Raw genomic sequence first — 27575 nt, 5'->3', positions numbered from 1 at the left:
AATTTGGCTGGATTAAGCAAGGTCTTAATTTGGGAATGGAACTTTGGAGAAGTAATATGTCCTACAATGTTACAGAGCAGAGCTTTTGAAATGTTAGTTTTCAACATGGTATCAACTTGGTGATGTGGAGGGGCTTTTGCAAATACAACATACAAAGAAGTCAAGGAGTTCTTCCAAAATTTACAATGAGAAAATAGCCCATATCCTAACATTTTAAGTTCATATTTGGTAGATATGAAAAATACATCCATATTTTTCTCTCAAAAATATCTCAAAAAGCTTCATATAAACTTGCCATTAAACTGGAAAGGATGCAAAAAAGATTTACAAGGATGTTACCAGGACTGGAGGGTTTGTTATAAGGAGAGGCTGGATAGGCTTGGACTTTTTTCCCTTGAGCTTGGGAGGTTGAGGGTTGACTTAAAGAGGTTTATAAAACCATGAGGGGCAAAGATAAGGTGAATAGCTACAGTCTTTTCGCTAGGCTAGGGGAGTCCAAAACTAGAGGGCACAGGTTTAAAGTGAGTGGAAAAAGATTTAAAAGGGACCCATGGGGCAACCTTTTCTCACAAGAGGGTGGTGGGTAAATGGAATGAACTGCCAGAAAAACTGGTAGAGGTGGGTACAATTAAGACATTTAAAAGAAATTTGGACAGGTACATGGATAGGAAAGGTTTAGAGGGGTATGGGTAAAATACAGTCAAATGGGACTAACTCAGTTAGGCAACAGTTGGCATGAACTCTGTGACTCTATGGCTCTAAGCTCATTTTGGGCAGGGGAAATGCATTACAGCCCACTAACCATTCCAGCTACAAAATGTATCATTTTGTAGGAAAATGATTATTTTTGGTAGTCAAATGAAGCAATCAGTTGGCACCCGCATTGAGTGGCCAGAAAAAAAGTCTGCCTGGTAATTTTAATATGGAAATTAATAAAAATAGAACATTTGTCAGATATTTTCTATTTTTATTAATTTCCTTATTAAATATGTTCCAGTAATGGCATGCAATGTTCATAGAAGCATGTATTCAAGACACCATCTCAAACTCTGCATCTGTGACCTCATGGATATTCTACCAACAATCACTAAACCTGAACAACATTGCTTTTAGATATACCTCTCTACACAGTGGGTTCTGTGTCCTAATTTTATTCCAACATGGCTTGAAAGGATCTATATTCTCAGCCCTTATTATGTTTAGTAGTACTTAAGAGATTCATACATTGTTAATGGTATGTGGCCACTTGGAGTCATAGATTCATGGAGTTATGCAGCTCAAACAGGCCCTTTGGCCCAACTCGTCCATGCTCACCAAGATGCCGACCCATGCTAATCTCATTTGCCTATGTTGGTTCATATCACTGTAAACCATTCCTATCCACGTACTTGTCCAAATGTCCTTTAAACATTGTAATTGATTCTGCCTCTGCCACCTCCTCTGGCAGCTTGTTCCACCCTCTGTGTGAAAAACTTGCCTCTCAGATCCAATTTCAGGTAAACTACTCCCCCCTGTCCCTTTTCTCTCTACCCCAGTTCCTCCTGCACCCATCCCATCCACCCCCAGCCCCCCCCCCCATAACCCTGCTTCTTTCCCCTCCACCCACTCCATCTGCCCATCACCCACACACTCCTCCTACTGGGTCCCACCCCCTGGTGTTCCCATCTGCCCACCCCACCTCCCTTATCTGGTTCCAAGCTCCACCTTCCTCTGCCATCAGATTCCATCATCTGCAGCCCTTTGTTGCCTCCTCACCCATCACCACCTAGCCTGCGTAGCTGTTTCCATTCTTCCCTTCTCCAACTGCCTATCACCCCTCGTCACCTAGATCCACCTATTGTTGCCAGTTCTTGCTTCACCCTTTCCTCTCACCTCCTTATACTGGCTATCTCCCCTCATCTTTCAGTCTAGTTGAATGGTCTTGACCTGAAACGTCGACTGTCCATTTCCCTCCACAGATCCTGCCTGCCCTGCTGAGTTCCTCCAGCATATTGTTTCTTGCTCCAGATTCCAGCATCTGCAGTCTCTTGTGTCTTCATTAAACCTATGCCCGCTAGTTTTAGACTTCCCTACTCTGGGAAAAAGACTCTGACTACCTAATCTATCTATGCCCCTCATCATGTTATAAACCTCTGTAAGGTCACTTCATAGCCTCCCTTGCTTCGGGAAAAACAATCCCAGCCCATCCAGTCTCTCTTTATAGCTCAAGTCCTCCAGTCCTGGCAACATGCTTGTGAATTTTTTCTGCAGCCCCCTCTAACTTTATTGTATTTTTCCTATAGTGTGGTGACCAGAACTGCTCACAATACTCTAAATGTAGCCTAACCAATAGTTTGTACAACTGTAATGTGATGTCCAAATTCCTATATTCAATGCCTGGGCTGATGAAGGCAAGCATACCATATGCCTTCTTCACCACTCTATCTATCTGTGTCATCACTTTCAGGGAACTATGTACTTGTAAATTGTTCAGTAGCACTTCCCAGTGCCCTGCCATTCACTGTGTACGCCCTGACCTGGTTTAACTTCCCAAAATGCATCACTTTGTACTTGTCTGAGTTAAATTCCATCAGCCATTCCCTTGCCCACTTTCCCAGTTGATCTAGATCCTGTTATAATTTCAGACAATCTTCCTTACTGTCCACTATATGATCAATATTGGAGTCGTCTGCATATCTACTAATCATGCCACCTTTATTCTCTTCCAAAACATTATTATATATGATGAACAATAAGGGACACAGCACTGATCCCGGTGGCACACTACTGCTTACAGGATTCCAATCTGGAAAACAATCGTCCACTATGACTTTCTGCCTCCGAGCGTGAAACCAATTTTGTTTCCAATTTGCTAGCTCATCCTGGATCCCACGTATTATCACCTTCTGGATCAGTCTATCAAAAAGGATCTTGTCAAAGGCCTTGCAAGTCCACGTAGACAACGTTCACTGTCCTGCCCTTGTCAATCCTGTTGGTCACTCCCTGAAAAAACTTAATCAAATTTGTGAGACATGATTTCCCATGAACAAAGATAATAAGATATAATTGTATATGAGCACAAATATGGACATAAAATACATAAAATGAGAAGAAGAACAAATGTGAAAATATTGGGTATAGTAGTGTAGTGATTAGGTGACTGGTGTAATGATTGTCCGAATCACATTGTACAAGCTGAATTCAGTGTTTTTCATTTAAATATCTGGAAATAAGTAACTACTATCTATGAATAAGAGGAACTATGAAGCCTTTGGAATGTTGTAAAAACCTATGTAGTTCACTAAAGTTCTACAGGAAAGGAAATCTATTGTCCTTGCCTTAGCAATGTGAGTTCAGCCTTATGCCAATATAATTTTCACGAACTACTGAAGTGGTCTATCACACCACACAGTTACATCAAACTGAAAGAAAAATGGATTTTTTCAGTGGTCTAACAAGGTCTCCACCACAATCTATTGAGTCAAGCTAAGTATAAGTAACATATGACAGCCTCACCAGCAATATTCACAACTTGAGAATGATAAAAGTTAAAAAAATTGAAGAGACAAATACATCAGTTGCATATAAAATAGCCGTCTATACTTTTGTCTTTGGAAACTTTGAAGCATATCTTGGAATCATTATAATGTACCCATTTTATCATGAGATGTACCCATCTCAGTCTGATGACAACAATAGATCTTGGTGCTGACTGAGGATCAATGCAACAAAGGGGTAACAGCACTAAAGACCGACCATTTCAAATATCCAGGCATGCAAAATTCACAGAACTAGCCAATAAGTAACGTATATAAAAATGGACAGAATTAAGTTTTACAGGACATAAATGCATGAAGCTCATAGGCCCCAGATTGGACAGGCTTTACCTGAATTGTTCATCTATTGGCAGCAGGTAGAATTCTTGCCCATGCCAGGATCTGATGATTAATGAAGTAATAGTTAAATTTCTTTTCCTGGGAAATCAATGTGGACTTTGATCTGGTTGTTTCTCTCCTCAGTCTGCTAATTGTAGGGAAGAGTACCAGCAGCTCAACATGTTATTTATTGTCTTGACTAAAGCATTTGATGCTGTGAAAAATGATGTAGTGTGGAAGATTTCTTTCCAATGCTCAGACAGGTTTGTGAATATTGTTTGATAATTACTTGTTGGTGCAATGGCCTGAGCAATAGCTCACTGTCACAAATCCATGAATTGTAGTCAGTAACATCATAAAATTACATTGGATTTTTTTCCTCAAAATCTGTTCATTATTGTATTTATCAGGGAACTACTTAACATATTTTAGGACTGTGTCAGAGAAATCTACACGTAATTTTGAACAGCTGGTGACCGCTTCTTTGTCGCTTATTGGATTAGCAGAGCTGATCTGCTTTTAGGAAACTAAAAGGAAATTCCAGGAGGAATAAGAGGTCAGCCTGCCAACAAAAGTCATTATACATCAAACTATTACCTTCACCACCACACCATTGATGACTCGATCACCTCTATTTGCCACTGTTTACAATGTACAAAGGCATCAAGCATTAGGATAAGTTACCGAAGAGCAACTCTCAAATGCTTCAATATAACAGGAAGAAAAGTTGTAATTACTGAGTTCCAAAAGCTGCTTTCCAAGAAAAGCAACTGTCTGCATTTTGTAAAGATGGGCATAAAAAATGCTTTAAGCACACTTGCTCAAAATAATGCTATATTAATTATGACACCCAGCATCACATAAACAAATACTAGCATGAAAACATCCAAACAGTTTTGGCTTGAATGAATTTGAGATAGTAAGGTTGTGAGATCTGACTGCCAAATAGTTGGCACTGAAGGCATCTCATTCGCCTTCTAGTGCAACATGTGTTTGTAAATGTGCATCCAGGATTTGTATTTTCTTACATCATCATTTCTATAACAGCACATTCATTTATTCAAAGACGACTCCATCATCTTTTCTTACTATTATTACTTTACTAATTTTTTTTGCATTGTTTTTGGGCTTTACTTAGATATTTGTTCTGTACTGTGCGCCAAAAACTACTCTTACAACTCTGTGTTTTCTCTTCCTTCCCAATTTTACTTTGTGCCCAGTCTTTCTATTGGCCCTCCGCGATTCAAGTGTTTTTCTACAGCTGTTTATTCAGTTGAAATCGTTTGCTCCCCAAATAAACAGATTATTTCCTTCTTCTTATATCAGTGCATGAAAATATGCATAAATGACACCACAGAAGCAGGTCATCGAACCCGACAGAATATGGCAGCATTTATTTTTCACACATTGTGTAGTTCTATTCAAATTTCCCTCATTTAAACTTCTTCATCCCCGTAGAGTCATAGAGGGATAGAATCCTGCAGCACAGAAATGGCCCTTTGGCCCACAACTTCCATGCCAACTATTCTGCCCATCTACACAAATCCAATTTTCCCATATTAGGACTGTATCTTTATATGCCTTGCCTGTTTAAGTGCCTGTCTAAATGCCTCCTAAATGTAGTAATTGTATCTGGTTCTACACCCTCCTCTGGCAGCATGTCCAGATATCAGCACAGATTACGCTTTATATAAAAAAACTTACCCCTCAGATCTCTTTTAAAACTTCTTCTTCTTTCCTTAAACTTATGCTCTCTTGTTTTTGATACCCCTACTACGGGACACATTTTGATATACTTATCTAATCTGATCTTGAATGTTGACGTAATTTCTGCCTCAACTACTAACCTGGGAGTTAATAGGCACAGTTTCAAAAATCTCCAAAGGAATTTATTTTGCTCTTTTCATATTCTCTTACATTTAATCTCATAGGCATGTTCTTTCATTGAAACTATCTCTTTAATCCACCCTGTCCTATCATCTTGTAACATTTGAGCATTTCTGTTGTATTGCCGGTAATCTGCATTGTTTGAAAGAAAATGATAATTTTTTAAAGCCTTGCTTTGTACTGCATCTTTTTGCACCAGGGAATGTCCCAATTAGTAATTTGTACCCTCTCTGAAGCATGAATACTGCTCTTATTACCATATGCTGTTCTCTAATAGATCATTGACATCCTGTATAGTTTTACCATTATTTTTCATCTGTTGACCAAATATGGAATTCAATTACTTCTTTATAAGATGATAAGACATAGGAGCAGAATTAGACCATTCGGCCGAGTCTGCTCAGCCATTTGATCATGGCTGATTTATTTTTCCCTCTCAACCCCATTCTACTGCCTTCTTCCTGTAACCTTTGACACCCTTACTAATCAAGAACCTATCAACCTCCACTCTAAATACACCCAATGACTTGGCCTCCACAGCCATCTGTGGCAATGAATTCCACAGATTCACCACCCTCTGGCTCAAGAAATCCTTCTTCATCTCTGTTGTAAAGGGACGTCCTTCTATTCTGAAGCTGTCCCCTCTGGTCCTAGACTCTCCCATTACTGCAAACATTCTCTCTACATCCACTCTATCTAGGTTTCAATGAGATTCTTCCCCCCCACTGCCCCCCCCCCCCCATCCTTCTAAACTCCAGTGGGTACAGGCCCAGAGCTATCAAATGCTCCTCATACATTAACCCTTTCATTCCTGGGATAATTCTTGTAATCCTCCTCTGGTCCCTCTCCAACGCCAGCACATCCTCCCTTAGATATGGGGCCCAAAACTGCTCACAATGCTCCAAATGTGGTCTGACCAATGCCTTATAAACCCTCAGCATTAGATCCTTGCTTTTATATTCTAGTTCTCTCAAAATGAATGCTAACATTGCATTTGCCTTCCTTACTACCGACTCAACCTGCAAGTTAACCTTTAGGGAATCCTGCATTAGGGTTCCCAAGTCCCTTTGCACCTCTGGTTTCTGAATTCACTCCCCATTTAGAAAATAGTCTACATATTTATTCCTTCTACCAAAGTGCATGACCATACAGTTCCCTACGATGTATTCCATCTGCCACTTCTTTGTCCATTCTCCCAACCTTCTGCAGACTCCCTGCTTCCTCAACTCTACCTGCCCCTCCACCTATTTTTGTATCACCACCCGAGGGTTCTGAAAGAGGTAGCTGAAGAGATTGTGGAGGCACTAGTAGTGAACTTTCAAGAATCACTAGAGTCAGGAATGGTTCCAGAGGACTGAAAAATCACTAATGTCACTCCACTCTTTAAGAAGGGAGGGAGGCAAAAGACAGGAAATTATAGGCCAGTTAGCCTGACTTCAGTGGTCGGTAAGATGTTGGAGTCCATTATTAAGGATGAGGTTTCGGGGTACTTGGAAGCACATGATAAAATAGGCTGGTCAGCATGGTTTCCTTAAGGGGAGATCTTACATGACAAATCTGTTGGAATTCTTTGAGGAAGTAACAGGCAGGATAGACAAAGGAGAGTCAGTGGATTTTCAGAAGGCCTTTGACAAGGTGCTGCACATAAGGCTGCTAAACAAGATAGGAGCCCATGGAATTACAGGAAAGGTACTAGCATGGATAGAAGATTGGCTGACTAGCATAAGGCAAAGAGTAGGAAATAAAGGGGGCCTTTTTTGGTTGGCTGTTGGTGACTAGCGGTATTCCGCGGGGGTCGGTGTTGGGTCCACTACTTTTCACTATATATGTTAACGATTTGGATGACGGAATTGATGGCTTTGTGGTCAAGTTCTGTATTGATCAACCTTGTATATTTTAATCAACCTGTTGTGTTGCCTTTATCCAATGAATGTGCACCCAAATATTGCTTTGATTTTACAGGACTAAGCCTATTTCCTTTCAGAGTAAGTGGAAGAAAGGTTGATGCTGTGACAAGGCAGAGGATCTCTTTGACATGTTGCTGACATTGAATTTAAACTGCTACTTTTCTGCGCATTGCCCTATCCATCCTTTTCAACTTCATCTAGACTTCCAAAGAATTAAATACCTTATTCGGGCATCATCATTTGCCTTCAGCTAAATCATATCGTTATAAACTTCTACTTTTAGTTTCTTCTTTCTAGTTTTTAATCCTCATTCAATTACCCTTTAATCTTCTCAACAATCTCCCATGTGTCAAAAGATTTTCAACAGTTTTTCATATTAATGTACTTACTAACCACTATATTTTCCCATATACCATGACTGTTACTCTTCAGAGCATTTTATAAGTTTTGTCAAACATAATTGTGCCTTTTCAAATCTGTGTTTGGGGCCAGATGATTTCAACGATAATTCAATTTGCTAATATTCCCTTCACTGCTACTTGTAAAGTAATGGGCCTGGTTTAGCTTTCTCCATTTTCAAAATAAAAGGTTTTCAATATTGATTATTCTCCTGTCTTTGGGTACATAATCAAACTGAATTGGGATGGACAATAAATGCTGATCTTGCCAGTAATTCCCAAGTTCCAAGTATAAATACATTTATAAAAACATTCTGAATTATAGTCTCTGGAACCTTTGCAATTTCCTCCTTAAATGCCTTTTGGTTCCAGCATATATCCCATGAGCGGCCAAGACGGAAATTATGCCAGCATTCATGCTTTTCTTTCCATATGTTCATTAATTTTTCATTTCATCTTTCAGAATATTGCTCCTCTTGATCACCTCAGCCACTTTAGGATTCACTCTGCCTACAGTGAAAAATAATGCCCAGAACCCTGCCTCTGATATTTTTTTGATTTTGGGTAGCTTACCTAACTTTTATTAGCTTTATTTTGATGAAAAGTATAGTGTTGTTCCTTTACATCTTTTCATTCGCAGTATGAGTCTTACATTGCGTTAACCCCTGATGTCTTTGTGCCTTTCTATCTTTGGCTTTTCCCTGAGAGTGAGTGTTATTTTAATCCTACCTGTCAATCCGTACAAAAAAGTTGTCTTGATCGGACTGACCACAATTTTAATTTGGGGTTTTAAACGAGCAGCCAAGGCAGTCCTTGGCTGGTAGAGTCCTTCTTTAGATATGCTCTGACTGCAATGTTTAATTTTCTTGACTGGTTTAAAGAGAAAATAAAGTAGGCCAAACAGGTTAAGACTTGTTTAAATTTTATTTGAGGAGGCAAGGAAAGCAGAAGTGCAACCACAATAACCAACAGCATATCTACTTACTGTTCATATTAGCAGAGTTTTCAAAAACCAGGGCTCACAGATTTAAATTTTTGAGCAAAAGATAAAGAGGAAAAGCTCTTTAATTCAAAGTATAGTTACTATCTGGAAGTTGTGTAACTTGCTGGCTGTAGGGTGATGGAAACATGGCTTTCCAAAAGCAAGCGGATGGGTACTTGAGGGAGGAATTTAAGGGCTCTGGGGAAAGAATGGGGCAAATGGGACTGATGAGATTGCGCTGCTGGGGGTTGCAATGGCTTGACAGGCCAACTGGCTCTTCTTTCCATAATAGGCTTGTTTTTTTACATGCTCTGGGGACTTGTAATGATATGTTAGAGGAAACTCAGGTAGAAAGGTAGAAGAACCAGCAGTGTTGACTGAAGACTGTGGCACATGTCATCCTTGCACAGTAATTTTGATCTCATAAGATTAGTGATGAAATGGAAGAGATTTCAGCAATACAGACAGATACATGAGCCTCCTGTGTGCACACAGTTGATTGTACCTCATTGATATTGTGCAAAGGGCCCTCTGCTGTATGGAATGTTCAGGTTATGACCATGTGTGGGTGATTCTGGAGAGGGAGCATGCAGTGTCCGCTGATTCACTGGAGGCCTTCCAAGTCTGGGGGAACCACCAGGGTTGGTGTTTTGTTTGATGTTATAAATAAAAAAAACAGTATGCAGAATGCTAATAACGTCTGCAGGATGGGTCACAGATGTAAAAATATGAAGCCATGTTTCCATCACACCTACAGTCAGCAAGTTACATGACTTCCAGATAGTAACTATACTTTGAATTAAAGAGTTTTCCTTCCTTATCTTTTGCTCAAAATTTTAAATCTGTGAGCCCTGCTTTTTGAACTCTCTGCTAATATGAACAGTAAGTAGATATGCTGTTGATTATTGTGGTTGCACTTCTGCTTTCCTTGCCTCCTCAAATAAAAAGGACTGTTACAAATGCACTCACCAGTGCTCCTGGGTGCTGGTGACCTGAAAATGTCTAGCGAACCTTGGACTGTAATTATACGATTTACCAGTGGTAGCACTGCAGGGACCTCAGTTGTGTTTTCTAGCTCCACCTCCCTGTACTGGAGAGAAATTGCTACATACTGAATCAGCTCTGCTTCTTTGTTTCCCAATTTTTCCTTAGTTTTGGTATTTGTCAAGTAATACAAATAGTAATATAGATTAATTATATTAACATGGCTAGGATATATGAGTAAAATGAGAAAGAGGGAGGTCCCAGAAAGAAAGAAAAATTAACAGAAATATGTTTTGTTTTATCGTTTAAAACCTTGAACTGGAAGATGTAGACAAGCTGGTGGAATTGGTGAACATGGCCAGAATCAATTTGGTATAGAGGAATCCAGAGAAATACATTTTAATTGAAGGTACAAGGAAAGGGAATATAATCTAAAGAGTACAATTCTAAGGTAGTGCAGCAACAGAGGAACCTTGAGGTGTACATGCACAAATCTTTGAATTAGGTAGAACGAGTGAGGGAATCTGTTCCCTAGAATGGAGAAGGTTGGGCAGGTGTTTGACAGAAAGGTTCAACATCATGATAGGTCTAGACAAAGTGAATAAAGAGAAAAGATTTCTTTTGATGGAAAGGGGGAGAACTAGTGAAATTTAAGATAATTGGTCAATGAGCCAAAGATGGCATGAGGAAATTTTATTTTCAAGCAGTGGGTAGTTATGATCAGGAATTCACTGCCTGAATGAATGGTGGGTACTGATTCAGTTTTAGCTTTGAAATGAGATTAGAAATATTTGAAGCAAAAATCGCTGGGGAAGTTGCTGGCAACAGGGGTACAGGGTCTTTGAATTACAAATGTTCGATTTAGGAATTTTTCGGATATTGACCATTTAAGGTATGTGTCCTCGATTTACTAAGCTTTTAATGCTATAATCAAAAATCCATCAATCTTTGCCCACAATGCACCTTGTACAGTATTTCTTCCCAAGCTATTTTGAATTATTGACATTGCAGCACACTGCTTGTTATTGGACTTCATCAGAATTTATTCTCTGCATCCCTCAAGATGGCTCCAAAATGCCCCAGAAGTCATGAAGAACGCACCTCCTCTAGAAAATCATGTTGAGTTATATGCATTAATACTAAGCTGGATTTAATTAATAAAAATAAATGAAACAGAAACAAAAGTCCTGGAAACACTCAGCAGGTCATACGGCATCTATGGAAAGAGAAAAGAGTTAATGTTCCAGATGAAGGGTCTTTTATCCGAGCATTGTCTCTGTTTCTTTCTCACAGAAGATGGCTGATCTGCTGAATGTTTCTAGCATTTTCTGTCTTTATTTCCAGTTTCAATCATTTGCAGTTTTATGATTTTCAACCAGGCTTTGCTTTTTGTCAAATATTTGCATGGGTCATTTCCTGGACTCCCATGTGACAGGATTATGTCTTGCAAGGCCCTTCCACTGTGCAATGCTTGGTTTTTGAGATTTGGGCTGTCTTGGGAACACAAGCTGACAAGGGAATTCAGCAAACAGTAAGTTTTTACTTCATACTTGGGTCAATGGTGAGGATGGGCAGCTCACCATTAGAAGAAAACTCAGACTATTTGCTGAAATAGTTCAGTGAGGTGTATGAAGTTATTGACAATAACAGCAAAGTGCAAAATAACTATCACCCTGAAACCTAACTTAATATTTCTTGAAACAAAAATCCCAACTTTGTCATAATCTGTTAATTCATTTCACCCTGTTTAAACTACATATATTTTGAAAACCATCTTTCAGAATTCTATTAAAGTTTTCACTTAAACCAAGGAGCTATTACTTAATGCAATCTCATAAGAAACCAAATACCAATGCAGATATTGCAAAATGAATCATTATTTTTGGAAATTGTGACAAATAATACTTAACATGAACTAAGTTAAAAGATTGCAAGACAAAAGAGACTTTATCTTATGTTTTTAAAATCAAACCAATTGTAGCAGATGCAGTAGCGTAAAAACATTGTGTTGCCCATGGATAGGAAGTTATTCTTAAAACTAGTGACTCTCGTGAGAGTTGATATTAACTTCCATTGCCCAGTAGAAAGGTAGTGCGAGCAGAGAAGATGTTGGTGTTGGACTGACTGTATTGTTGCTCCTCTACTTCCCATCCACTGCCATTTGCCTCCAGAGTTTTCATGGCTGGGTGAGCTGTCAGCCTGAATCAGCCAGTAGCACATAAATAAGTCTATATAAATTGGTGTCCTATGAAATATGTAAGACCTCTTATGTAATTTTGATGACTTACTGGGTGGATTGTGCACTTACAGTAAAATCTGGTGAGCAAGGGGAAGATGCCTGAAAAGACAGTACAATTATTTTTGTTGGTCCATGAGGAACAAACTTCCTTAAGCCTGACTTGGCCATTGAAAAAGATCTCGGAGCATTATGTTGCAAAAAAAAAATTAAAGGAGATATCCTTAGTTTCCTGCTCATTCGGTCATTATCACATTGCTGTTTGTGTGAGCCTGTCGGGAGCAAAATGGCTGTCGTATCCCATCATTACAACACTGTCCACACTTATAAAATTTCCCTCATTATCTGCAAAGTGCTTTAAAACATTCTGAAAGGGCATAAAAGACACAGTATAAAGGTAGGTCTTTTATGTCCTTGACATAGAAGGTCACTGAACAGCCAATATGGTGATAATCAATAAAAGCTGTAATAATCTTTAAACAAGGATGATTGTTGTTAGGAGCCTGAGGACATGCCTTCATACTAAAAGTCACAGGATGGAAGTTGGCACTGTCCCAATTTCAGATCCATAACCGACAGCATATTCTCCAATCAGGACCCAGGGTGGTTTGATATTGATCCTCAGGCCCCATTAACAATTTTATGCATGTGCCAGCTGTTGTATCTTCACAAACAGTTCATGCATTTAATTTGAACCAGTATTGGCTCCTTGCTTCACTGACAGTGGTTGTCCTGTGACAATGTGAAGAAGCCCATCATGTGGACACAGGAGTCACTGCTTTGGCAGTGGAAGAGTCCTCGGGGAAGAAAGATCCAACGTTATACAAGGTAGCCCTAAAAGGTGTGAGATCAAGTCAAGTCGAGTTTATTGTCATATGCACGAATACATGTACACACAGGTACAATGAAAAACCTACTTGCAGCAGCATCACAGGCACGTAGTATTAGAGACACAACATTCATAAGTAAAACATAAATTAAACATAAGTTATACAAAACTATACAAGAAAGAACACAATTAAAACAAAAAAAACAAAAAAAGTCCATTGTAGTGCAATGTTGTCATAGTATTTCTACGTGGAGGCAGTGATTAGGGTTGTGCAGGTTGGTTCAAGAACTGAATGGTTGATGGGAAGTAGCTGTTCTTGAACCTGGTGGTGTGGGACTTCAGGCTTCTGTACCACATACCACATTTAGACATACGTGATATTAATCTGTTTTAGGGACTGCCTGGGACACCTGGAAAGTTATCGTTACTGATCTAATATCACCTAGATGTATTTTAGGTACAGGACATCATGCCTGAAATTGAGCCTTCATACTTCTGTTTTACTGACAGAAAACAATTGACACAAAGCACAATATCTTTAACATTCTCACTTCATCTTAAGGAAATGGAGCAAAAATGATCACACAGATCATTAAACTCACCTCCCTGCATGTTGCAATTCACCATAACATGATAGGTCGTATTGTTTGTTTGGCACATAAACAGAGCCATTGGGCCCAACCAGCCCACGTTACACTCAAGCCCGTTCCTGCCTATCCTCTTCTAAAGCCTCTGTTCCCTTTTTACTCATGTACTCGACTCTGTCCCTTAACTGCATCTGTAGTATTTACCTCAACCACTCCCTGTGGTAGCAAGTTCCAAATTTTCTTTGGGTATAGAGGTTTCTTCTGAATTCCCAACTGGATCTTCTGGTGACTCTCTTACATGGATAACCTCCAGGTAGGCTCTTCCCACAAGCAGAAACATTCTCTCTGTACCAAATCTATCAAAACCTTCCATAATTTTAAGGATCTCTATATGAGGATCCTCTTAGTCATCTTTTATTCACCATATTTTGGAACTTGCTCAAACCTAACAGATTGAAGGAGGGAATAAAACATAGGGGAAAGTTCCAAGAAAGCTTAATTGAAATCTTATTTCTGTATCCAAAACTAGCTGTCAATGATGCAGGATGTTAGTTCACCAATGCAATTCAATACTGATCAGTTGAAATCAATATTTTTTTTCAGAACTGAGATTGTCCATTTAAATCTTGGACAAATTTATTTGCAAAAGAACAGTCATGTGCATGTCCTAAGGAGGTTGGGGGGTGGGGGGCTGAGATGTTTTTGAAAAGGATTTGCAAGTATCTACCCCTCTTCAACAATCAGCATAGATGTTATAAAATTATTAAGTTCCCAGAATGGTGTGCTTACTTTTTACAAGGTGGCATGCTATGCTGAATTGCCTCAGGAAATATGTGCCTTGATTTGTTGCAGGATATTGTCTGAGATTCTCTTAAGACAATATTCTTCATTACATTTTCCATTGCTGTCACTTACGGCTGGCCATTGGCTGTTGATGTTCATTGGTGAGTGATGAGACTAAACAATTTTTATCTTGAACTGACTGCTGGCACTATTACCACTTGGAGTAAATAAAGAGCTGGATTACTTCTGATCAGGACAGTGATTAAACTACAACATGCAAAGTTTCCTAATGTGTCATTGATTATTTTTTTAATTGGTTCACAACTAATCTCCCTGGAAGTCCGAAAAATATCTGTAAATGATTCATGTCTGTAAAGGTAAAGGTTTGTTTGCACATCCCTTTACTACCAAGGTGATTAGATGTTTGTGCATGTCATGAACAGAAAACATGTTAATTTTCCCAAAATGCTCTAAAGAAGACATAGATTATTAAACTTGAGACTAATAAATTAGTGTAAAAATGATGGTGTATTTGAAGTTGTTCTGCCAACTAATTTAGTGGGGACATCAGTGCATTTATTTTAGATACATTAGCATCGATAGGGAAAGGAGTTTCCAATACATATCTTAGCCAGTAAGATGGGTTTAACGTGTATGTAGCAGTGATTTTGTCTGGGTAACTTATATATTTTTAGTTTAAATTCTCTTAGAGGAATAAGCTAGAGACTATATAAGAAAGCAACTAAAACTGGTGATGGTGGAATCTGAAACAGAAACAGAAATGTTGGAAGAACTCACCCTGTCAAGCAGCATCTGTTGGAAGAGAAACCAGTTAAGATATAAGATAAGATATCTTTATTAGTCACATGTACATCGAAACACACAGTGAAATGCATCTTTTGTGGAGACTGTGCTGGGGGCAGCCCGCAAGTGTCGCCACACTTTGGCGTCAACGTAGCATGCCCACAACTTCCTAACCAGTATGTCTTTGGAACGTGGGAGGAAACCGGCGCACCTGGAGGAAACCCACGCAGACACAGGGAGAACGTACAAACTCCTCACAGGCAGCAGCCAGAAATGAACCCGGGTTGCTGGCGCTGTAATAGTGTTACGCTAACCGCTACACTACCGTGCCACCTTGTCAAGGACCCTTCCTCAGAAATGGGGGAAAAGTGGAGTTTTCACTGTATTTAAAGAAATGGAATGAGAAAGGGTTCTTTAACATGCCTTGCTGATGGTCAGTACACATACTCTTTATCACCTAATCTATCTTAACCTAGCTAGGCTTTTGTTTTATACCCTACTCCTGCACCCAGCTCTGCTTTGAAAACAGTAAACACTCCATCCCTGAGGAAGGGACCTGACCAATATGTCAATTGGTTTCTCTTTTCACAAATGCTGATTGAGTGGATGAGATCTTCTAGCATTTCTGTTTTTGTTAGAGATGACCTAAATCTCTTCATTCAAGGAGTAGTTGGACATAGACAGTTTTGCCACAGGTAATGGATGTTGTTGAGACTGTGTGCATATATAAGGCCTCAGCTGCCCAGCTGGTTATCAGTTATTTATAGACTACAGGAACAGTGGGATCATGGTAAAGTTACTATATTAGAAATCCAGAGCCTTGGCCTAATGATCTAAGGTCATGAGTTCAAATCCCTCCACACAGCTGAAGAATTTAAATTGAATTAAGCAGATGATCTGGAAATTAATACAAAAATTAAACCCTTAGGGTCCCTTTGAACAACAGTATGCAGAACAAAGATGGCAACAGTTTGACCATCCATTTCAAATGTCTGAACTTCTGTTCTAGTACAGCACCCTGGAGTTAGGTGGCTCAGGCTACATTGTAATCCGAGACATCATAAAGAGCTGACCACCACTTCCAAGCAGGAAAAGATAGACCCCACATTCTGTTGGATCTGGACTCTCCAAAGCTCCATGTCATTTAAGGCAGGCCTGCCAATGCATTCACATCAGCCTTCATCTATGCCGAATTTATAAATATAAACTCACCTTCCAGAGCAATACACAAAAAGAACTTGTGTTTCACCTTCCTGATGGTAAATTGTTTTCTTTTATTGTCACATATACCAAGGTACAGTGAAAAACTTTATTTTGCATACCATCCATACAGATAATTTCATCACATTAGTGCACAGAGGTAGTACAAGGGAAAACAATAACAGAATGCAGAATAAAATGTTACAGCTACAGAGAAAGTGCAGGGCAGGCAGATAATAAGATGCAAGGCCATAATGAGGTAGATTGTGAGATCAAGAATCCATTTTATGTACTAGGGGACTGTTCAATAGTCTTATAACAGGGAGAGAGAAGCTGTCCTTGAGCTTGGTGGTGGGTGCTTTCAAGCTTTTGTAACCTCAGCCCAGAGTTGCTGGGCTGCCCTCAACCCTTGTCCTGGCTGGTGCACACACACACACAAGACTCCTGGCCCCTCTTGCTAAGTAGCAGTATCGTGAGGAGCTGATTCTATGGATTTGTGCCAAGAAATGTCTCTCTGTAGGTTTTTTGGGATTCCGGTGTTATGTGAAGTAACAAGGGAATTGCATGGGGCGACATCATTTACTTATTTTAGGATTAACATCTATCCTCCCTAAATAAATTTAGAAACACATACTCTCCAATCGGCTCTTCAGTTGACGCAAGGTAAATTTAGAAGTAGTTCCGAGTAGAGGAAAAGAGTTATCACTCGTAAACTAAAACTTTTGCATTTTAAGCAGGTCCGCTGAGTAATGGGCACCACCAGGGGGCCTCCTGTGTGTGTTTCAAAGCCACAACGTCTCACTTTTTTTTATCAATTCGCTTTCTTTGTGAATTAGTCTGAGTGACTCTCAGAAACCGAGTGAGGTTTAATTCAAACATCTACAAGTCTGGAGAAGCGCTGCTGCAAAACCGTCCAATGTTCGTTGCACAGCCGCGCAAAAGAACCTTCCGATGAAATGCATTTACCCGCCCTTGCTGCAGTTGCGCTGGCAACCATTGTCACCAGGGATAATGCCAAAGTATGCTGAACACTGGAACTTTGCAAACCATTCATTTACACATTTTGAAAGTTGAAGGAGGTATAAGATAAAAATTTCACATCTAGAGCAGGAAGACAATGGTGATGCAAAACCTGTATTCCTCAGCTGAACGCAGTTAATGTTAATTTAAAGTGACCCAGTCCTTATTAATTGAACTCATGTCCCACTCCTCAAATGGAGTTTTGAAAGGATTTAGACAAAAATCCTACTCTGCATAAAGCATAATCAAAGCAAAGCCTTTTAGCAGAAAGCGCAGGATAAGAAGTTAGATCAAGCACTCTATAGATATGTCGACAAGTTTCTCCGGATTACTCCAAGCCCCTATTATGAATGGCAATATCCAAATCTCACTCCCATTTACTTTGACATTTAGTGTTAGCGGACCCAATTTAACCTCCAGCAGAATACTTACCTTTTTGTTTAGAAATTAACGACGGGAGGGGGTGGCTATCTAAGAAAGGTTTTACATTTGGATAATGTGAGTTTGGAAGAATTTTGATATTTGGGGAAAAATTAAAATGCTCTGCGAGTTGATTTGAAAACGAAATCCTTTGAAGGCCGCCAGTGGTAACGGAGGTGCCTCGGTGTAAGTAATCGTTGTCTTTAAGTGTACAACATCCGTCCGTTAGTGACCCTCCCTCTCTAACACACACTCACTCCTCGCTCTGTCAGCCCGACACATTCACTTAACTGAAGTTTCTGCCAGGCGGTTAGAAGCACTCCATTACTTGCGATCACCATCGCCGACAGAGAAAGCACTTCACAACCCGATACCCAAAGCTGCTCACGTTGCAATTACATCCTTTTTTTCGTTATGGTGCTGGATGAGCCTCACTGACTGCTTAGTTTATCAGATAAAAAGATTTCTCGTTGTCACAGAACCCACAAATCTCCCTGAATTTAAGGATGGGTTGTTGTACCGGGCGCTGTGCTCTAATCTTCCTGTGTATCCTTCAGCTGGTGAGTGTAAAATCGTTTCAAATGCATTGATTATGAATTAGGGCTACTGAATTCTGAGCAGATTTGTTAGATGGTGAGCTGTTTAATATTTACAATTTATTAAGAACTTTGGAGCAATACAACTAATTAATATCTTTTTGTAAACATAACCGCAGCGGCGTACAATAACGTGCAAGAGCCTAATAAAAAACAGCATATCCATCCTCCCAAAAGTCTGAACATCAGTGTGTTTTCAATTCCTCAGCAATATTTAATTCTATTTCTCTGTAGTGCAAAGTCCAAGTAATAACTGCAACAATGGTGAATTGTCCTTCAGCAATTTGTAATTCGTGTTGTCATGTATCCGTCCTTGGTTAGTAGGGAGAATTCTTTTCACTGTTGAGGTGCTGCCCATCTCTCGCTGGTGTCGTTCCCCTTTGTTCCAGGGAAGGGGCTGATGGAGGGGCGAGGAAACCGGTTGGCAGGACAAATCCCACTTTTGTGCTGCGGGACGGCGTTTCATCTCGGTGTATTTTCCCCCGTTTATACGACGGTGAATTGTGCGCACGATACTTTCCAGGCAATACTCTACAGATTACGGCGAGAGCTGCTTCCCACATCGTGTAAAACAAAAATGATGCATTTGTCATTCATGCGATAACTTGCGAGCAGTTTGTAACAGCTGTTTAAACTCTGCAAAACAAGGGAAGCAGAGAACTCGGTATGGCTTTATTGGTATTTTTATCTCTCGCCCACATGAGGAACAATTCAGTTTTGGGGAAGAATTGACGCCTATCCACACAATTATCCCGCGCAATGCAAATTCTCACCCCATCGCACTGGACATTACGGTTAACTTCCATAACCTCAATTCCAGTGATTAAGTTGATTAGTTCACGTAAATTAAATCATCCTAGAATCAAACCAGTTACAGAGAATTCTTTGATCGAAATCTCAGCAGAACAACAATCCGTATCGGCAGCTGAATGTTGTAGTTTGCAAGCTGCATTGTTTTACTTAACTGATACTCTTCGGTATTACTAGCGGTCCAGAGATGGTCATGGAAGTTTTTCTCGGAGCAATGAGAATTCATTTGTCACTTGTGTACTTAACAGTTTGTATTTATTCTCAAGCAAAATACTGCAGATGCTGGAAATCTGAAATAAAAATAGAAAATGGTGGAAATGCTCAGCAGGTCAGGCAGCTTCTATGGAGAAAGGAACTGAATCAACTTTTCAGGCCAATTGCCGTGAATTTATTTAAACAGTCTAGGACCACATTACAGGCATTTAATCATAGTTTGGTTTTGAACTTACAATTTCACTGGGGTCATAAGAATGGTTTTGGTGGAAATACAGATGTCACACTAACTGTGATTATGATTAATGAATTACATTGAAGTTCAATACTTGAATGGTCTAATTTGAGATTTACACCTGGTGATGGAGGTTTACACTTGACTTTGAAGTGCTCCACTGCACCATAGCTTTCAAAAATAGATTTTGATTCCCAGTACTGAGGGTTTGCCTTTTTGAGCTCAGAGTAGTTGTTTTTTAAATGTAAAATAATAGTGAATTAAAGATCAAGCTGACATTGGCATCTTTATTCAACAACTTGCTTTAGCCATTTAAAAATATACATATGTGTTAGATGCGAAACTACTGAGAAATGAATGAAAGCAAATATTGCACATCAATCATGAATTTAAATTCCAGACATCTGGAGAATACATATTTTATTAACATTATTTACAAATGAAGGGTGAGCAGTAACTCATAAATCTATTCTGTAGGTCATCCCCATCTGTTGACTATTTATCAATGAAAAGTATTCTTTGAATCTTGATGCAACTTTATGGCATAAATAGTAATTAAAGCCTATCACTGTAAATAAATGTTTTTTTTACATTGTTAAATCTATGAGTTTATTAGATCCCATTGTAGTTACATAGGACCCTCCAGCTCTTTGTGTTGACAGTTTTAGATAGAAATGCAGATGCTGAAAATATTTTGGGTCCGAAATTCTGAGTAGATCTGAATGGATCTTTAATGTGTTTGAAACTCTCATGAGAAAATGACATATTATTGTTTAAGATTTAGCACTATTTTCACCTGTTTATGATTACCATAGTGCAAGGATTAAGTGCAAGTTTCACTTACGACAGCATGTTACAGATTATAATTATTTTGTCTCAGACACTTTGCTTCTGTTTAATTGGGATCAAATCATTCAATTCAATACAATGCTCTTGTGAGAATTTTTTTCAAAATGTGCTTAATTGACAATAGTTTGAATTTGACAGATATTTTAAAATAAAGTCCTGATTGTTTGGTGGAATGTACTGTTTAAACCATATCTAGGTAAGTTAGTAACACAACTAATGGTCAAGCAGAGAATGTCATTATCCCCACCTCCCTGCCACTCAGTTATTGGCTTCATGTGATGCTGTCATTGGGAAGGATACGGTGACCAATGGGCAGATTGGTTGTATAGAAGGCAAGGAAAATGCATGTTAAAGATGTATAGTTCATCACCCAGTTGTGTTGACTGTGGTTTCTGATTACTTAAGGTGATAGATTTTACAGGAAGGAAACTTAACTCAATTGGGTCATTGCCATTAGTCAGCTGCTCCTTTACTGTATAAGAAACTCGTTTGGTAGTTGAAGCTGAATTGAGATCTTCCAGTGGAGAAGGTAACTATTCAGGCCATTGTGCCAACAGTGACCAGCCAACAGAAAGAACTATCCAAATATACTTGCTCCTTTGCTGTTTCCTTACAGCCCTGTAGTTTTTCCTTTTGGATACAAATCTACTTCCTTTCTGAAAGTTAGTGTTGTAGATACAACTCTTTTAGGCAGTCTGTGCCAGATTATAAAAATTGCTCCATTTAAAAATAAATCTCATCTCGTTATTTAATTGCCAGTTATCTTAAATCTGCATCCTTTGGTTATTGGTCTATCTACAGGTGGAAACACTTCCTCTTTAGTAACTCCAAAATAAAATTACTCTTAAATTTGGTTTAAGGAGAATTCTTAAATCTCTCTCCATGTCAAATCCTTCTCGGAAGGTGTCATATGAGGCCATATGAATTATGGTTATGGCTCTTCAAGTGCTCATCTGGATATTTTATGTGTTGAGGTGGTGAGGCTTTCTGTCTTCATTACCCTTTCAGTTTGTGACATCCAGACCCCCATCATGTGTTGAGTGAAGTAATTTTATCTCATTTCCCCTCTGATTCTGTCACCAATTAACTTTGATCCTTGCCCTCTTAGCAACAACCTGGCTGCTTGTCCTTTCTCCTTACCATGTCCGGGCCACTCATAATTCTACACAACTTGATTAAATCTCCTCTGAATATCTTTTGTTCCAGAGGAAACAGCCTTTTGTTCCAAAGGAAACAGCCAGAGTGAATCTGCTCTGCACCCTCTCTGATGCTATTGCATTTTTTTTTGTGTGGTGTGTTGAGCTGAACTGTACACAATACTGCTGACTTAAAAACAAAATATGGGAAACACTCAGCAGGTTAGGCAGCATCTGCTGAAAGGGAAAGAGTTAACATTCAGGTCTTCATGTTCTGTGTTTTTTGACCTGAAATGTTACATCCATTTCTCTTTCCACAGATGTTGCTTGTAACTGCTGAGTGTTTCCAAGATCTTCTGCTTTTATTGCAGATTTCCAGTTCTTGTAGTTTTTGTTTTATTCAAAAAACTCCTGAATAATGTTTTGCACAATTCTAACATGACCTCCCTTCTCTTCTGTTCTGTCCCTTGGTCAGTAAAAGCAAGTATCTCCTCTTACTACTTAACCTCCTTTTATGTATTCCCCCTGCAAACAAGGGATTTGTGGACATACAGTACACTGCATGATCCTCTGTTCTTTTATCCTGCCGGTATCGTGGATTCACTTGTCTTATTTGTCTTCCTTAAATACAATGACTCACACTTTTCTGGGTTGAATTAACTTGCCACTTTTTGTTTTGTCCTCCTAACCAGTTCATTTGGCCTAGAGCCGCCTTCCTCACTATCAACCATGTTTGCAATTTTGGTAGTATTGGCAAATCTAGCATAAGAGAAAATTGATATTTCCAAGATTGAACACTTGACTCTCCAATGGTCTAAGCTTTCTGAAGCTCATAACATATGCTGACATCCTTATTGTCAGAGTTCTGGGCACTGGCAGTGTGATGCCATCAGTAGTGAATGATGTGTAAGCTGGGGAATGTTATGGGAAAGAATGATATGAAGACTTGCATTTATATAGCACCTTTAATGCACTTTTCAGTATGTCCCAAAAGTGTTTTGCAGTGCCTTTTAAACGGTAATAACTGATGTCATTTATAAATTGTAGCAGTATCTTTACATGCAGCTGGCTGCCATAGCCAGCAATTTGATAGCAACCAGGAGAAGTAGTAGCAAATCAAACAATTTCCTACTCTGATTTTAAATCTGATTTCTGCCTGTGGTGATGGCAGAGAAGGGGGGGGGGGGATAAGTTGGTTGTTTTACACTCATTAAATATTGCAAAGCTATTTGTTACTGCAATTTCATTGTCAAACTATTATATCACAGAGAACAAACCAGGCACTTTCCTGTACCTCAGTAAAGAGGAAGCCTTCATTGACCAGGTGCACCAAGATATTGTGTTGTGGCACAATGGAGGTCTGCATTAGAGAAAAAGCAAAATATCAACAATACTGGAAATCTGAAACTAGACTGGAGAGCTTGAGTTATGAGGATAGGCTGGGAACGTTTTCCCTGAAGTGGAGGCGGCTGAGGGGTGACCTTAGAGGTTTATAAAATTATAAGGGGCAAAGATAGGGTAGATTGTCATGGTCTTTTTCCCAAAGTAGGGGTGTTTAAAATTAGAGGGCTTAGCTTTAAGGTGGGAGGGGAAAGATTTAAAAGGGAATCTGAGAGGCAAGATGTTCCACATAGAGATTGATGGGTATATGGAACGAGTTACCAGAGGAAATGGAGGAGGCAGGTTCAATTACAATGTTTAAAAGAGATTTGGAGAAGTACATGGATATGAATGGTTTAGACGGATATGGGTCAAATGCAGGTAAATGGGATTAGTGTAGCTAGACACCTTGGTGGGCATGGTTGAGTTGGACTGAAGAGCCTGTTTCTGTGCTGTATAACTATGAATCTATAAAGCACAACATGCTGGAAGTACTCACCAAGACAGACAACATTCACAGAGAGAGAAATGGAGTTAATGATGTGGGTCAATGATAAAAGGTCAAGCTATGTGTTTTCCCCCAATTCCTATTTCTATTTGCTGGTGAACAAGCAGTACTTTCACAAACCTAATGCATATTATTCGGATACAGAAAATCATAAATCAGGCACCATAAATTCTATAACAGTTGTTGAAATTAAGATACATGTATCATCAAAAATGTATCATTATCTTCTGTATATAGGTATGCATTGGCATCCATTGATAAGTATTTTCTTCATATAAATTGTATTTGTCATATATTTATTAAGCTTTACATAGACTTTGATTAGTTTTAAAATCCTTAGAATTATTAGGATTATTAGAGTTTTGGAATAAGATCTTAATTGTTGATTAAACAGCTTACACTTTTTTCCATTGTAACTCTCCACTGAGAACAAGTCAACAATGATCTCTTTATCTCAGTGGTACAACATGTAAGTGCAGACTGTTGCTTCATACTAATTAAAACAAACAATGGATGCATTTGCTTGAGCAACAACATTGCACAACCTATAAACTATTTCTCTAACTGGAAGAGCAATGGTTTCACATTGCTGTTAATTGAACACTGCCAGATAAACAGTTAAAAGAAACAATGAAGTAGTATTCATAAAGCACCTTTCATAACCATGGGATATCTTAAAGCATTTCACTGTAAAAGAAATTTTGAATGTGTGATCATGACTGTAAGTTAATTTAAATATATCCATTCAGTTCATTCTTATTGTAAATCTGACTCTTCTGTGTCAGCATTCTTCCTTCATTTCAAATGTGTGATTAAAGTGTAACATTTTATGACTGTTTGTCCTGTTTTATTTACTTATTTGTTCATGAGAAATGGACATCACTGGAAATTCCAGCATTTATTGTCCACCTCTAATTGCTATTAAACCGAAGACGCAGTTAAAAGTCACTCTCATTCGTGGTTCTAAAGTCACAAGCAGGCCAGGTTGTGTAAGGATGGCAACTTTCATTCCCTGGAGGACACTTGAATTCATAGAATTATACAGTACGGAAACAGGCCCTTCTGCCCAACTTGTCCATGCTGGCCAAGTTGCCTACCTGCATTAATTCCATTTGCCTGCATTTGGCCCTAAACCTTTCCTATCCATGTCCCTGTCTAAATGTCTCACACATTGTGATTGTACCTGCCTCTATCACTTCCTCTGGCAGCTCATTCCATACATCCACCACTTCCTGCATGGGAAAAAATTGCTGCACGGCTCCCTTTTTAAATCTTTGCATTTTCAGCTTAAACCTATACCCTCTAGTTTTACACTCCCATACCCTGGGAAAAAGACTGTGACCATTCACTTTATCTGTGCCCCTCTTGATTTTATAAACCTCCATAAAGTCGCCCCTCAACTTCCCACACTCCGAGGGGAAAAAAGGGTCAGCCTATCCGGTCTCTCCTTGTAACTCAGTCCTCCAGTCCCAGTAACAGCCTTGGGTCTTTTCTGCACCCTTCTAGCTTAATGACGTCCTTTCTACAGCTCAGCGACCAGAATTGCACACAATACTCCAAGTGCGGTCTCACCAACACTTTGTACAGCTGTAACATGAGGTCCTAATTCTTGTATTCAGTCCCCTAACTGAAGTCAAGCATGTCATACATCTTCTTTACCACCATGACTACCTGTGTTGTCACTTTCATGGAACTATGTACTTGTATCCTTAGGTCTCTCTGTTCTTCAACACTCTCCAGTGCCCTACCATTTACTAAGCAAGTCTTGCCCTGGTTTAACTCCTTGAAGTGTAACACTTTGCACTTATCTGAGTTAAATTTCATCTGCCATTCTGTGGCCCACTTTCCCAGTTGATCTAGAGCATGTTATTGCTAACTATGCCACCTACATTCTTGTCCAAATTGTTAATGTAGAAGGCAACATCAGTGGACCCAGCACCGATCCCTGTGGTACACCACTGATCATAGGCTTCCAATCTGTAAAACAGCCCTCCACAACCACCCTCTGCCTCCTACCACCAGGCCAATTTTAATAGGCTAGCTCACCCTGGATTTGTGAACCAGATTGGTTTATATGACAATTAGGTAATGTCATTGTGAGTGAGCTAGGACTTGAGCAACAAAATCTAATGTAAGATTGTTGAAATTTCTCTTGAACCAACTGCACTTTTAGCTAAGCTGTTCCATTTGCAGTTACAAGCCTTGAATCCATTCAACAATGTGGGAAATTGCTTAGGGATGTCTGGTCCAGAAAAAGGAGAAAGCATCCAAACTATTCAATTAGTACTCCATCAGTGTATTCTCAATCATTGATAATGTGATGGAAGGTGTCATTGCTGATGCTTCCAAGCAGTATGTTCTCATCAATAGTCTGCTAACTGATGCTGATTTAGCTCTAGACCTCAAAATTTGGAGGAAGGACTGAATTTGAAAGATTAGGTGAAAATAACACCCTTTACACCAAAGCCATATTTGGCCCAAGTAGCATCAATGAAATCTAGTAAAATTGAAATCAATAATGTTCCTAAGTGGCAAGTAATATTTATACCTGGCAAGTAATATTTATACCAAACAAGTACCAGACAATGAACAGTACCAGCACAATAGTGATGAATGGTGATACTAGCACCTGCAAGTTTCCATCCAAATCACACATCATCCTGACTTGGAAAAATATCACCAATCCTTCATCATCACAGAGTCAAAATATTGGAAATCCTGTCCTAACAGCATATGTCATTTTCACAAGTCATAACACAGATGGCAATAGTTCAGGAGGTGGCTCACCAACACCAAAGGTCAATTAGATGTGAAACAAGAGCTGACCTTGGCAACAACATCATATCCCATGAGCAAGTATTTCTTTTTCCCTCTATTCCTTTTGTAACTACATGTGATAGAGATGTATTCCCATCTTTGGCTATTTCTAGCCTGCTTGATAATCCATAGGTGTGATTCCCTGCCAATAGAGCACAATTTCTGATCTTGTAAGGACATTTAGGGAGGCCATTTGGCCCATCTTGTCCATGCAGTTGCATTTGGAATGTGGCCTGTCTCATTTCTACAATAATAGTGCACTGAATGTATAGTTCATCCATTCAAACTCTAGCAATGAAGAATAACAAGACCAGAATTGATTAATTTTCAGTGAACAATAAATTGGTAGGTTGAGAATAAGAAACATACAAATAGACTTAGGAGGCTCCTTGATCTTGTTCCACTATTCAATAAGATCATTGCTGACCTCCACCTCCACTTACCCAGCCTTTCCCCATGTCCACTGGTAGGTTGGCCACCTTTTCATTGACATAAAGGGAAGGCAAACTGGATGGGCTGTATAAGATGTGGGTCATTTGTTATTGATCATTTTCACCACCACTGAAACTTAAAACTAGCTCTGCTGATGTTTTATTTATTAGGAAAAAATATGAATATAATTGTATTGGAGATCCTCATTATTGTGTGCATTTTAGAATATGAGGTGATTATTTTTACTTTGCTTTCCTGCCAGATATGCCAGTAAGCAGACATTTAAAAGTCAATGAGTAGATTCACTGCCAATATTACACTCTTTTTCTGCACTACCAAAATGTGACTGACTGACTGACTGACCTGCTATTCTGGGCAGGAGGGAAGAATGTCAATCAGAAACCAACAGTGTAATTTTCCTAAATGTGCAAAGTGAGGCTCACCTGCTACTTTAACCTTGGACCTCACTGAGGAAGCTGTTGTGGCTTTACTATCAGTCAACGTAACAAACCTGGTGGTAAAAGGAGCCATTGCCAAAACAGCCTGAGGAGTTGGATCTTTTACCTTTACTTTAGGGGCTAGCTTGAAGCAGGCCACTTGTCATTTGGCACAGATTACCAGCACATTCACAAACTGTTGCTTCCCACTGCTTTTGGGTACAAGGGGCTTTTGGATAAGGTTTGGGTGTTTAAAAACTTCTGACTGTGA

At 39.2% G+C, this 27575-nt stretch overlaps 1 protein-coding gene across 1 annotated transcript in view; it reads left to right on the top strand.

Moving 5' to 3' along the window:
• Window positions 1–18218: 18218 nt before the first annotated feature.
• Window positions 18219–27575, top strand: part of LOC127578804 (sodium/potassium-transporting ATPase subunit beta-1-interacting protein 3-like) — a 132812-nt gene continuing 123455 nt past the window's right edge. Inside the window, exon 1 of the mRNA XM_052031270.1 lies at window positions 18219–18451. Within this exon, the coding sequence (XP_051887230.1) occupies window positions 18398–18451 (54 nt within the window). The 5' untranslated portion in view covers window positions 18219–18397. The remainder of the gene's footprint in view (window positions 18452–27575) is intronic.

This window comes from Pristis pectinata, chromosome 16 (genome assembly GCF_009764475.1).
Source record: "Pristis pectinata isolate sPriPec2 chromosome 16, sPriPec2.1.pri, whole genome shotgun sequence".
Classification (NCBI taxonomy): Eukaryota; Metazoa; Chordata; class Chondrichthyes; order Rhinopristiformes; family Pristidae; genus Pristis; species Pristis pectinata.
Note: the sequence above shows the minus strand (reverse complement) of the source record. Positions and strands in the feature narration are given on the sequence as shown.